This window comes from Balaenoptera ricei, chromosome 10, assembly GCF_028023285.1.
Source record: "Balaenoptera ricei isolate mBalRic1 chromosome 10, mBalRic1.hap2, whole genome shotgun sequence".
NCBI classification, from domain to species: Eukaryota; Metazoa; Chordata; class Mammalia; order Artiodactyla; family Balaenopteridae; genus Balaenoptera; species Balaenoptera ricei.
In genome coordinates, this window is record NC_082648.1 from 105,189,090 (window position 1) to 105,201,355 (window position 12,266).

At 62.6% G+C, this 12,266-nt stretch overlaps 1 protein-coding gene across 2 annotated transcripts in view; it reads left to right on the top strand.

Moving 5' to 3' along the window:
• The window catches only part of TAFA5 (TAFA chemokine like family member 5), a 196,104-nt gene that overhangs the window by 154,289 nt on the left and 29,549 nt on the right, over nucleotides 1-12,266 (top strand). For both annotated transcript variants that reach the window (XM_059934902.1, XM_059934901.1), the window contains exon 3: nucleotides 10,704-10,831. In XM_059934902.1, the coding sequence (XP_059790885.1) occupies nucleotides 10,704-10,831 (128 nt within the window). The remainder of the gene's footprint in view (nucleotides 1-10,703; nucleotides 10,832-12,266) is intronic.

Here is a 12,266-nt window from a genome sequence, read left to right on the forward strand (position 1 = left end):
GTGCAGCCTGAGTGAGTGACCCTGGCCCTCTTTGCCCGGGAGGTAGAGGTTGACAGGCCCCTTGAGCTCAGGGGTCCCAGCGGCAGAGCTGTGCCCACTCCCATCCCACTCGGTTCCCTGATGGGTTAATCCCGGTGCCAAGGGCGGACGGTGGCCTCCCGTGCTTGGCCCCGAAGTGTTCAGAACATCTGAGAAGACTCCAGAAAAGTGACAGCTTCCTTGCCTGCGAAGGAGGAAGGTGTGATTCACAGAGGTTTTGCAGTTTGGGCTGGCTCACCGACGTCTGTCCATCCCAAGTGACCAAGGAGACCAGAGCAGTTCAGGGAGCCCGGAGCCAGAGCCCTGGGGTGGTCCCCCCTCAGAGAGGAGGCGGGCTGCTCCCAAGAGGTCCCCGAGCCTCGGGCTCCCCGGCCAGGCTGGGCACAGAGGCCACCCCTGGACCACAGAGTCAGGCCCCGGCTGGCTCGGGGGCGGTGCAGGGGTGCGGGGGGCTGCCGCTCGGAGCCCGTCCCTAGTCTGCTGGCTGGGACCTACCTTCCTGCTCTGGCCTGGTGAGGATGGAATGGGATGGGGTCCTCGGGACCCTGTACTGACGCAGCTCTTCCTGTTGGCATTTTGGCCTTGCCGTCCTGCCCGTCCTGAGTGAGGGTGGGGGTGGGGGAGGGGGGATGACCAAACCAGTGAGGGGGGACAGGTACGTGACCCGCACACGGTGCTGAGTGTCAGGCCCCGTGACCCCAGGAATAGCGGGGGCCGTGGTAGCGATGACAAGCCACCCACCCCAGCCCAGGAGCAGAAGCCGGGCAGGGTCAGAGAAGGTTCCGGAAAGCCGGGATAGGGAGGGCTCTTTGTCCCTGGCACCCTTCTCCTGGCCCGACGCTCACCTGTGTATCCAGGACCACCTGGTCCATCCCCCCAGCATCCTTGTGGACCCCCTTCCGTGCACTACCCGTGCGCCGCAGCGCAGGGAGCTTTTAAACCATCACCTGGGCCAGTGCTCTCCAGTAAGGACGTAGGGTCAGTGGCCACGTGTCTGTTAGTCCTGCGTCTCCTCACACCTTTTCCAACGGAACCCACTAAACCTCCCCAGCAGGGTCCACAGACGATGGACCCTATGTCCCTCCATCCTGGGGCTGAAGTCCACCTGTCACCAAGTGGGCCTCAGAGCTGGGAGCTGGAGCAGGTGTGTGCACAGGGCCAGCCCTGCATGGGGGCTTCTCTGCTCGGAGGCCCCTCCCTACCTCCCTCACCTCTACCCGGGCAGCTCCTTACCGTGACTTCAGGGTCTCAGGTTCCTTCAGGCTGTGTGTTCCTTCTCCCCACGGCCCTGTGCCCGTCCGAGGCCGCTGTGAGAATCCACACCACGCTCTCAGCTGGGACGTCTGGGGCCCCCAGAACACAGGTGGGTAGCGGGAGCTGCTGTGATTCAAGGCCCTGCTGCCATCACGGACCCCCCTTCCTGGCTGTCAGCTGTAATCAGCATGGCAAAGACCCGAAGCATATTTGGGGACCATTGGAGGCGATTCTATGTACCCAGTTCCTACAAGAGGAATCGGCACAGCCTGGCACTGGGGGAAGGTTGAGGGAATGAAGCCAACCCTATAAACTGATGAATGTCAGCACAGCTCACCCTGAAATCGCACGTAGGGCAGACACGTGCGTGCGGCGTACTCTAATTATTGGGAACCAAGCAAAATGTGTGAGCACGTAGAAGCTCCTAATACACGCGTGTATAGACGTATACCTGTGTATATGTTAGAAAGCCTTGTGGGGGGTGGCAGGGGGCTGTAGGCGGAGCACAGCCCAGGCGGGTCAGAATGGGAAGCAGCTCCCTGTCCTCGGGCTGCTGACTGCAGACCCAGCCGGGCCCAGGCCAGAGCAGCCCAGAGCTGGCAGCCAGGCCTCTGGAGCCAGCGTGGAGGCCCCTCGGGGCTGGGATGCTGCTGGGTGGTCTTGTGGGTCCGGCACAGTGGGAGCCCCAGGACCCCGTCCATCCTCTACCCCCCAGATGCTTCTGGGGACAGAGAGGGGCTGGGACAAACCACCACCCAGGCCTCCTGGAGTCTCCTGTGACCCCTGCCGAGACCGCCCCTCCTCCAGAGCCCTGTGACCCCGGCCTGGGGCGTCTCGGGGACGGAGCAGCTTCTCCAGGGAGGACGGGAAATGCCATTTCTACCTGCAGCTCTCAGAACACAGGCTCGCTGGCCTAACGTGCCCAGAATAAATGTCTGTGGGAGAGAGTTATTCAGGCCCAAGGCCGTCGGAAAGCTGCCCTCTGACCCTCCTCCTACTGATGGTCACAGAGTCGCCTGCAGGACGGGACTCGGTGCCAGCTCACCCGGGGACAGATGACCGAGGACACATGATTGGCCGTGGTCAGGGTCTGATCCACTTGGCGGTCAGCCTGGCGGGATGCGTCCAGGGCCGTGGAGACGCTCAGACCCTCTGACCCCGTAATTCCTCTCCCGGAAATATGTCCTGAGAAGATACTTCAAAGAAGAGGAAAGGCGTGTTGATAGCAGAGCTAAGCTGGAAAGCGCAAACAGCAGAGATGCCCGTCTCGGGACAGCGTGGTGGACCACAGGAAGGGGTCTGAGTAGGTCTCCTGCAGCTGGGGGTGTAGCTGTGGAGCAGCGTGGAGGACCTAGCGGACCCGGAGATGGAGACGGACGGGGCAGGCGGCGGCTATGCAAGGGCCCTTTAACAGAGTCGGGGGGTGGGGCTGCCCCAGGGGAGGGTCACCTCCCTGTGCCCTCAGTGGCCCTGGCACTGGTCCTCGGTGGGGCTGTGCTGTCCCTTGCTGGCCTCCAGAGCTCAGGATGCTGGCGCGGAAGGCCTCTGCCCCCCACCAACTGCCGGGCCAGCCACCCGCCTGCAGCAGAGGAGCCTGGTGCTGGGGGCACGCGCGTGTCGCGCCACAGCTTCCCTTGCGCTGTCCTAGCCCATAATGATGCTGAGAGAATGAACAGTGGTGGGGCGGGGGGCGTTCCCTCAGCCGCGGCCGTTCAGACTGGCTCTTACATCAGCTGTGTCCTTGCATCAGCCCCCTACCCTGCCCCGACACAGCGGCCTTCATCCCTTCCACAGGTGAGAAGGCTGAGGCACAGAGAGGGCAGGCGCCTGACCTGAGGGCCCAGCTGTGAACAACCCTGGGACTCGGACCCCAAGGGGTCGAGCTCCGAACGCCCCCCTGGCCGCCTCTCCCTCCCTGGTCGAGTCACGGTTTCTCCTGCCGGCCGGGCCCTTCCTGCTCATCCTCTTGCTGCCTCTGGGATCCCGTTCCTGCGCACGGCCGCGTGGAATCAGGGAGGATGGGGGACCCTGGTCAGGCTGACCAGGCTCAAGCCCTCGCATCGTCGCCTCCCGGCAGCTGTGTGAATGTGGAAATCTCCTAACCTCTCTGAGCTTCCTTGTTCCCATGTGTGACGTGAAGATCAGGCGAATTGATTCCTCGTAAGTAATAACCAATAATCAGTGTATCGATGAAGGAGCATGTGACTCCCCATGAGCACCGGCAAGCCAGTCCCCACGGTCAGCAGCTGCCTGCGCGGCCCAGCAGCTTGCTTCAGAGCCCCCAGGAGCCACCTGGCCCGGCCCAGCAGCTTGCTTCAGAGCCCCCAGGAGCCACCTGGCCCGGCCCGGCAGCTTGCTTCAGAGCCCCCAGGAGCCACCTGGCCCGGCCCGGCAGCTTGCTTCAGAGCCCCCAGGAGCCACCTGGCCCGGCCCGGCAGCTTGCTTCAGAGCCCCCAGGAGCCACCTGGCCCGGCCCGGCAGCTTGCTTCAGAGCCCCCAGGAGCCACCTGGCCCGGCCCGGCAGCTTGCTTCAGAGCCCCCAGGAGCCACCTGGCCCGGCCCGGCAGCTTGCTTCAGAGCCCCCAGGAGCCACCTGGCCCGGCCCGGCAGCTTGCTTCAGAGCCCCCAGGAGCCACCTGGCCTGCTCCGTCCCGCCCGGTGTGCTCACCTGCTGTGTTTGGGCATTGACGTTTCAAATGGGAGTTTGTAAAATGCAGAAGCTGCCCTGGGTGTGTAAGGGCAAAATGGATTTCTCCCGGAATCGGGGGGGTGTCCCAGCAGGTGCTCTGGTTGTTTGCGTTTTCCCAAGCCCAAGGCCACCGATCCCCTGGTGGGGTCAGGGGGAGACCAGAGCCCGCCAGGGAGGCCCACGTGTGCCAGGTCATTTCCACACAGCTGCCGGCCCTCCCCAGGCCGGGCGGGGCCTCCCGTGGGCTCACCTGTCCTTCCACCATCGCTGTGCCCTCCTCCAGAGCGCTACTCCTCTGATTCCTCCCGCCCCCGGGGCCAGGGTGCCAGGGAGGGACGGCCTGAGAGAGGCTATTGCCAGGAAGGTCCTCTAAGGGTAGCTCGGGGGCTACCCAGGGTGCCCTCTGACCTCCCAGCCCCACGGGCCTTCCTGCCCCTGCTGGTAACTGCTCCCAGGAGGGGCCTCAACATGCCATCCTGAGGAGCACAGAGATGGGAGCCCAGGGCCCTCCTGGGGTCCTCGAAACGTTCCCTGCAGCAGTAGCCTCTGGATTACATCCTCAGGGCCTGTGTCAGCTCTTCATGCGGTAGATTCTTCCAGAACCCTTGATACATCCCAGATATATTTGACTCCCGTGTGTGTGTGTGTAATTAATATCTATATGCTTATATTAAATGTCAGCCGCCCTTTTCCTCATGGGTGTGGATGTGGCCTCACCTCTCTGTCACCAGCAAGATCCGGGGGACTTTGGGGACAGATACTTCTGGGTTAGATGCTGCCGGAGACAGCGGCCTCCCCGTCTCAGACGGACAAGGTCCATTTATGACCGTATCTGAGAATGTGGCCAGAGATTTCTGGAATCCCACTGGTTTTGTTCTGGATGATTCATTTTTCCAAGCTGTTGAGTAAAGTAAGCAGATTCACGTGTTAATGGAAATGAAGAAACAGTTTATTCCGAAGGGAACCATGCAGTTGACGAGCAGCAAAGGGTGCGGGCGTTGAGCGGAGCAGTATGGCCTCCGCGATCCCCGTGCATCTGTCCAGACCCAAGCGAGCAGCGCGCTGGTCGCTGCAGTTGCTGTCTGAGAAGGCGTGCTGTCCACCAGACCCCGGATGGCTTCACGGTCGTCCTGGTTGTCCAATCCCTAGGTTTGGGGGTGGGCGAAGGCATCTCGTTGGGGTGCGTTTCTGAGCTTCCACATCTTTGGAGCTTGTTTGTGCTGGTAAACAAAGAGGGGGGGGTCCCAGCATCACATGCATCACGGTGGGGAGAAGGGTGTTGCTGGCGGCAGCGTTCCCACATACGTGCAGCTCAGTCACTAGAATAGACTTTCAGATGTCACACAGGGACACACACACCCACACACAAATACTTGTGCGTGCACGTGCACACACGCACACATATACACACACACACACACGGGATCAACAGCTGGGCACACAGGCTCTTGGCCTTAGGAGGCTCCCGTGGCTGGTGAGCTGATTGAACTGGGGTCCACTCAGACCCTCTGTATCTCCTCGGGATGCTGATCAGGAAGGTTGAAAGGAATCAAATAGGGGCGCTTAGCCCGGTCGAGGAGAGCACTGGGGAGAAGCCACAGCGCTGTGTCCCCTGTGAACAGGGCGAGTCTGGACTCTGAAGCCCGCCAGCTTCTGCCTTCAGTCCTGGCCCTTCCTGCGTTTTTCCTGCCTCACGTGGGTCATCTTTTTCCCAAGATGGAAAATTCCAGAGCATTGGCCCTGGAGGGTGGACCCTGCAGCTCCAGGGCTAAGCCAGCCAGAGGCCCTCACGGGGCCTGGTGAGGGCAAGGGCTCAGGAAATGTGAGCAGATAAGAAAAAAAGCTTTGTCTCATGGGCCTTCCGAAGAAAGATGCTGCTGGTCTCTGCTGTTTGAGACCAACTCTGAATGTTTTGCAGGTTCCTGAGAAATTGCATATGTAAAGCACCATTGGCTTTTTGGGGCGTAAATGAACTCAACCAAGGGCCCCTCTCTCCGCTGGCTGTCAGATCTGAGTGAATTTAGCCCCGAATCCCTCTGATCCCAGGTGGCAGATCTTCAGAGCAGGGACCACAGGGGCTGGGCTCCTTCTGTCTCTTAAGGAGGAAGGAGCTGGTCCCCCAGGCAGGGCCCCAAGGCAGATGAGCTGTGTCCCCGTTAGGACCCCTGGGGAGCGCACCTGTCCTGAGGGTCCTCCCTCGGGTTCTTCGTGGGCTGCAGTGCCCAGGGCTTGGGAAAAGCCGTCCTGTCCCTTGAATGCATCACTCCGTCTCCTCTTGGCTGTGTCCCCGCAGCCCCTTCTGTGGCCCTTGTCACCCTGCAGCTGCCAGGATGTGTCTTCGACTCCAGGCACAGTTTGCCCCACGGTTTTCGCAAATTGGCCCTTCAGCCGATTGACCCAGACCCACCTGAACCAGTCCGGTCGTGTCCAGGACCTGCACCCCATCCGGGCCCCCAGCTTCTCAGCCCCCTGGACGCCCTGGGCCCTGCCTTGCTCCCCTCCCAGACGCCAGGCCCCTCCCTGCCTGAGAGGTTGGCCCGGCGCTCTCTGTGTCCCGAGAGGCCTTCTGTTCTGTCCTTCACGAGCAACTAGGCTGCAGGGGCGGCTTCCTTCTGGGGAGGCGGCAGCTGGGAATGAGCCTCTCCGGGCCTGGAGTCACCCGGGTGTCCTCGCAGAGGGGGATTCGGAGAGAAGGGACCCAGCCTCTGCATCCCCAGGCCCCAGCACTGGCCGCTGGAGAGACGGGTGACCCTGCAGGCCGACGTCCACACATACACATGGTGGATGTGTGTGCACGTGGGCGTGTGTACATGCGAGGTGGAGGGAGAGGCGTGTGGGCCGGGCCGGGTCCCGGGGCTTCCGCTTCCTCTCAAAGGCTCGAGCTCGCAGAGCTGGTCCACGCTGGGCCCCGAGGCCCGGGACAGGCACCAGGCACGCGGCCATCGGGAGATCCACGCCCCTGGCCTGCACGGGCCGAGGGCCCCGTGGTTGTGACACAGATGCAGGCTGGACCGCTCCCTCAGCACCCCCAGCCCTGGGCGATGCCCTCCCCTGCTGGGAGCTGCCACGACGCTGGGGCCAGAGGAGAGGAGGTGGTGACGTGTGGGCACGAAAGGCCCCTTTGTCCCTGGGACGTGGTGGCCCAGCCCTGCGCCTCCGTCCGCCCCCAGCAGGAAGTGGGCCAGGGCTGGGTGAGCCGAGCTCCCGCGGCCAACAAAAGGCGCTGTGTGATCAGCCTGGCTGGCCAGTGCCCTCCGCAGGGCCGGCACCCGCCCGCCCAGGCCACCGCGCCAGGTGGGGACAGGACGGTGGCCAGGCAGCAGGTATGCCCATTTGTTTTGCAGACACGCCCGCGTGCCTGCTGTGTGCCAGGCCAGCCCGTGAAGTGGTCCCACAAGTATGGCAGTGAGTGTGCCTGTGAACGAGTGCGCATATCTGTGTGTGTGTCCGTGGTGTGCACGTGTGTGCTGTTCCACACGTGTAGGTGTGGTGTGCATGCCTTTGTGGGTGTTTACGTGTGTGCATGTGCCTGCACGTGGGCATTTGTGTGACCTCTGCCTTCCTGATTGACCCTCAAATGTTGTCCCATTATGTTTGTGGGGCTCCCCCCAGGAGAATGGGCGCTGCATGTTCCCCCACCGCCATCGCCCCGCCTCTTAGAACTGCGTGTGGGACAGAGCAGAGGGGATGAAGGCTTGGTGACACCCCGTGTGCTTTGGGGAAGGGGCACGGGGCCCGTGTCCTCGACCGAGGGCCCGGAGCCGAGCTGAGCTGCGGCCTGGGGGGAGGAGCCTCAGGGGACCAGCGGGCGCCCCAGCCCCTTGGATGCTTGGAGGCTGGCTCGGTCTCTGCCAGTGTCCGTCTACCGTCTCCAGCCCCACGGTCAGCGGCCAAGAGTGGCTTCTGTCCTCACCTGACCATGAAGGATGTGTGTTTTACACATGGACTGGCCGAGCCCTGGGCCAGGTACTCCACCTGCAGCTTCTCCTCTGTCCCCTTGGTCACCAAGCTTCCCGGGGAGGACGGAGCCCACAGGAAGCACTGCTGGCTCGAGGTCCCCTGCTGGCACAGTAGTGCAGGATTGAACCCAACCCTCCTCTATTGTCTGGTCCTGCAGACTAGCCAGGGAGGCGTGGGTATCAGAACCAGGCCTCTGACGTTGCCCATGCTGCCCTGCCCCGCTGGTCTGGGCCAGCGGCCTTCTGGGTGGCTCCAGTCTCTCTGTGTGGGGCCTCGCCTCGGCCTCCCTGCCTCCAGAGCTGCATTTCCCTCTTGCAGCGGAGGGCAGGTCTGTCACCTGAGAAGGCCCCGTTCCTGCTCTTGGCTCTGCTCCCTGGGCACAGCTGGGGTCTGGGTGCCCCGCCTCCGTGGTGACAGGCACAGTACGCTGACAGCATTTCCCTGGGTGCGGCCCAGGAGACAGACAGGAGCACAGATCCAGATTCTTTTTTAGCCACTCTTGAGCCCCCTCCCATGCCGTCTGTCCTGGTTGATCCCAGAGAAACCCTCCCTTCTTTCTTTAGTTCGTTATGACCGTCTCTAAGCCATGCACATAGGGTTTCCGGGAATTGGCGGGTTCTGTATTTCAATCCTGTTGCTTCCTCATGGGTTTACAGTTTGCATTTGTCGGTGTGCAACGAGCTTTTTGTGTTGTCATTTACTGTCACCAAAGTGGTGCACCAGGGACGGCGGGGCTGCTGCGGGGGCTGCTGCGGGGACAATGAGCGAATGAGGAAGAGGCCCGAGGGGATGTGCCAGGGATGCAGCCGCCTGTGGCCCGCGGGTCCTGGGAGGGCCGCGTGGAGCACAGGTGCGGCTGGAGCCGGGCCTGCCGTGGCCTAGAGACGTTTCTGGGCGGCGAGACGGCCCGTCCCCCACGCCTGCCGTGAGAGCAGAGCCGCGTCTCCTCTTCCGTGGGAACCACGCTGACACTCAGCTGGAGTGTTTTTCCACTCTGACTTCAGTTGGATGTGGGGCATTTCCATGCTGTGAGGTCTCCCGGGCCGTCTTAGCTCAGGCTGCGGTCACAAAGCACCATAGGCTGTAGGGCTTGAACAGCAGAAATTCATTTTCTCGAAGTCCAGAGGCGAGGCGGGTGCGACGCAGGTGCGGCTGACGCGCCCCTGGTGGGGACCCCCTCCTGGCCCACAGATGGCCGCCTGCGCTGTGTCCCACGTGGGAGAGGCTGAGGTCTCTGAGGTCAGTTCCTATAAGGGCACCAATGCTGTGGGGTGAGGCCCCACCCTTATGACCTCATTTAACCTCAGGTACTTCTGTAAAGGCCCTGTTTCCAAGTCCAGCCACTCTGGGGTCAGGACTTCATCCTACAACCGCAGGGGGTGGGGGTCACAGTTCCGTCCGTAGCTCAGCCTAGAAAGGAGCCGGTCTCAGGATGACCAGCTGGCTGTGGGTAGCGGGATGCTTGGTGTGGGTCCAGGTGAGCAACACACTACCCACAGGGCCCTCTGCTGTGCCCTTGGCAGGCACCACCAATCGATCCCAGGACACTCCCCGCTGTGCTCAGGCAGCTCCTGCTTGCTTGTCAGAATTGGCATCAAGAGGTCACCTGGGATGCCATCCTTGTCTGTTTTCCAGACCACCTCCCAGTTCACCCTTTGTTAAGACTCACCGAGTCACCCTCCCCTGCAGGGGCCCCAAGGCCCAGGCCCCCATGGGGTGAGGCCCCTCCCAGGTCCCCTATCACCTTTGTAGGGACAGTCAACTGCCTGCAGGGCTGGTGGCGTGATGGGCGGCCCCCCTGCAAAGTGGAAATGCTGGGATCCTTGAGAAGTTATTAAGAATTTCAAGATGTAGGAAGAGCAGGGTGGGGCCATGGGGGCCGCTGCAGCCACCAAAGCAGTCGAACCTGCCTTGAAAAGGACGCACATCACTCTGTCCTAATTCAAAACGACCCGTAGTTCCCAGGTTCCTTGAACAGTTCCATGCATACAGTCGGTGTTCTCTCCATCACAAAGTCCCTCCTTCCACGGCCTCCGTCACTGATGGGTTCCCAGGCCCTCCCACCACTGCCACAGAAAGGTGGTGGGTTTCCCAGGAAGAGAGAGACGCAGCCCCCTTCTGCCTGGAAGCGTGGGTTTGGAGTCATCAGTGCTTAGCGGCCACGGGGTCTACCTTCCCCACCCCACCTGACAATGACAAGGACTTGAGTCCTGATGTCACCAGCCCTGGGACGTCCTCGGGGAGGGGGGTCCCCTTTGTGGATGAGGCCCCGGGAGGGCCGTGGCCTCCGTACGATCTGCCAGGAGTCCCCACCGTCCCCCTGCCCGCCTCCCTCCCAGCACCCACCCAGGCCCCAGGATTCCGGCCCGCAGACGGGCAGTCCCCACTGCATCTGAGGGGGGTCCTGATTGGGAGACCTCCCCCACCGCCCCCCGCCCGCCGCTGTCTTTCCTGGCTCTCACGTGGATTCCAGACAAAGGAGAGAAGTACATTGTTGCCTCCGGGAAGGGAGGTCCTTGAAACTGTCCCCCACGCCCTCAGTCACTACTTACTGAGTGGCCAATGGCAGAGCTGGTGATGGGCAGTGAGCGATTGACTGTGAGGCCAGGGATGGGGCAGCAGTCTGGCCAGGCCACCCTGATTGACACCAGGCGCTGCCCACTGGACCGTCCCATCCCTGAATTCCGGTGCCGGGAAGTGGGCTATGTAGGAACCGCTCATGCCCCAGGCCAGCGCTCACAGCTCTCTCTTCTCTCCGCAGCACGAATTATCCGAACAAAGCAGTGGTGTGACATGCTCCCTTGTCTGGAGGGGGAAGGCTGTGACTTGTTGATCAACCGGTCAGGCTGGACGTGCACGCAGCCCGGCGGGCGGATAAAGACCACCACGGTACGTACGCGGCCCCCTGGCTGTACTGGGGGTGCGGGAGCCTTAGGCACCAGAGCACACTGGGGCGGGGGTACACCCCACACCGGCGATGACAGGACAGACAGACAGGCCGCCAGCCCCTCCTCCTCCAGAACCTCCCTGCTCTGCGGCCGGGTCAGTCTGTCCCCGGGCTGCTCAGACCCATCACACGGTCACTGAGTGCCCAGCGGCCCGAGAGGCTGGACAGAACCCCCTCCAGGCCGATCAGCCCACACGAGATTGCTGGTGAAGTTGTCCTGTTTCTGGGCGATGTACTCCCAGCTCCAGGCTGGAGGGAAGGTTAGAACCCACAGAAGGGCTTCAAAACGAAGGGCCTTTAAAGAAAAAGGATTGGGGAGGGGCCGTGGGCCTCATCCAGGCCATCCCCTCCCCCCCCAGACAGGCATGGTGGCTGTTTGGAGCAGAGACCCCGAGAGCCCCTGAGGGTGCCTCTGTCCCTCCTGGATCCCACCAAGAGGGACAGTTGTGGACTCTGGGCTCCCCAGGCTGGTCTCCAGCAGGCTGGGAGGCAGAGGGTGGCAAAGTGGCTCTGGGGCTGTTTTCTCTGAGATTCCTTTCCCAAAGGAAAACTCATTAAGCGCAGGCTGGGATGGTGTGGGCCAGGGGAGCGGGGCTGCCCGGCCGGGGCCAGGGGGCGGCTCTGGTGCTCCGTAGGCTGGGCCCGCACGGTGTTGGACTCGACCAGCCAATTGTCACCCCTCATCCGGGCTCTTCCTCGTGAGGCTGACGTAGACAGCTGAGGACTGGGGTGGACTATGGCTCCTGGCCAAAATTCCCGCCTCGATGCTGGGGGACGTTATGTCAGGGAGGTCTGGGGTCTCGTGGAAGGATCTGGAAATTCTCCCTTGGCATCCACGGCAGAGAGGCGGGGGCCACGGCCCCTCAGGAATTAGTCTAGAGGAAAACCCACCCCTTCCTGCCCTTGCAGCCTCCGCTGCAGAAGTCAGATGGGCTGTTTCAGCAACGTCCTTAAGAGGCCAATTAGGTGTAGCTGCTCCGAGATGAGACACGGATACCCCCCCCCGGTCCCATCGCCGGCAGGGAGGTCGGGTGGGGACAAGCCAGGCCTCTGGGGGCACATTCTGGGGACGGGGCTGTCAAGCGGAGACACGGGCCCCCGGCTGCACCCAGGCAGCCCATCAGATGTCTCGGAGGCCTCTTGTGTTGGCGGGAGTTCAGGCAGGGGGGCCGTGGCTGCAGCCTCCCCTCGCAGGCCTGGGGGCCCGTCCCGAGCGGGGCTGCCCACGAGGAGCGCTGGGCTGGGCTGCAGCGTGCGCCCCCAGGTCTCCGGTCGCTGAAGCCGCAGCTGTGCGCTTGTCTGAGCGTCGGCCATGCTTGTTCACCCACGTGCAGCACGGAATCGAGGGACCTGTCCTCACACCTGGCAGGTGTGCAG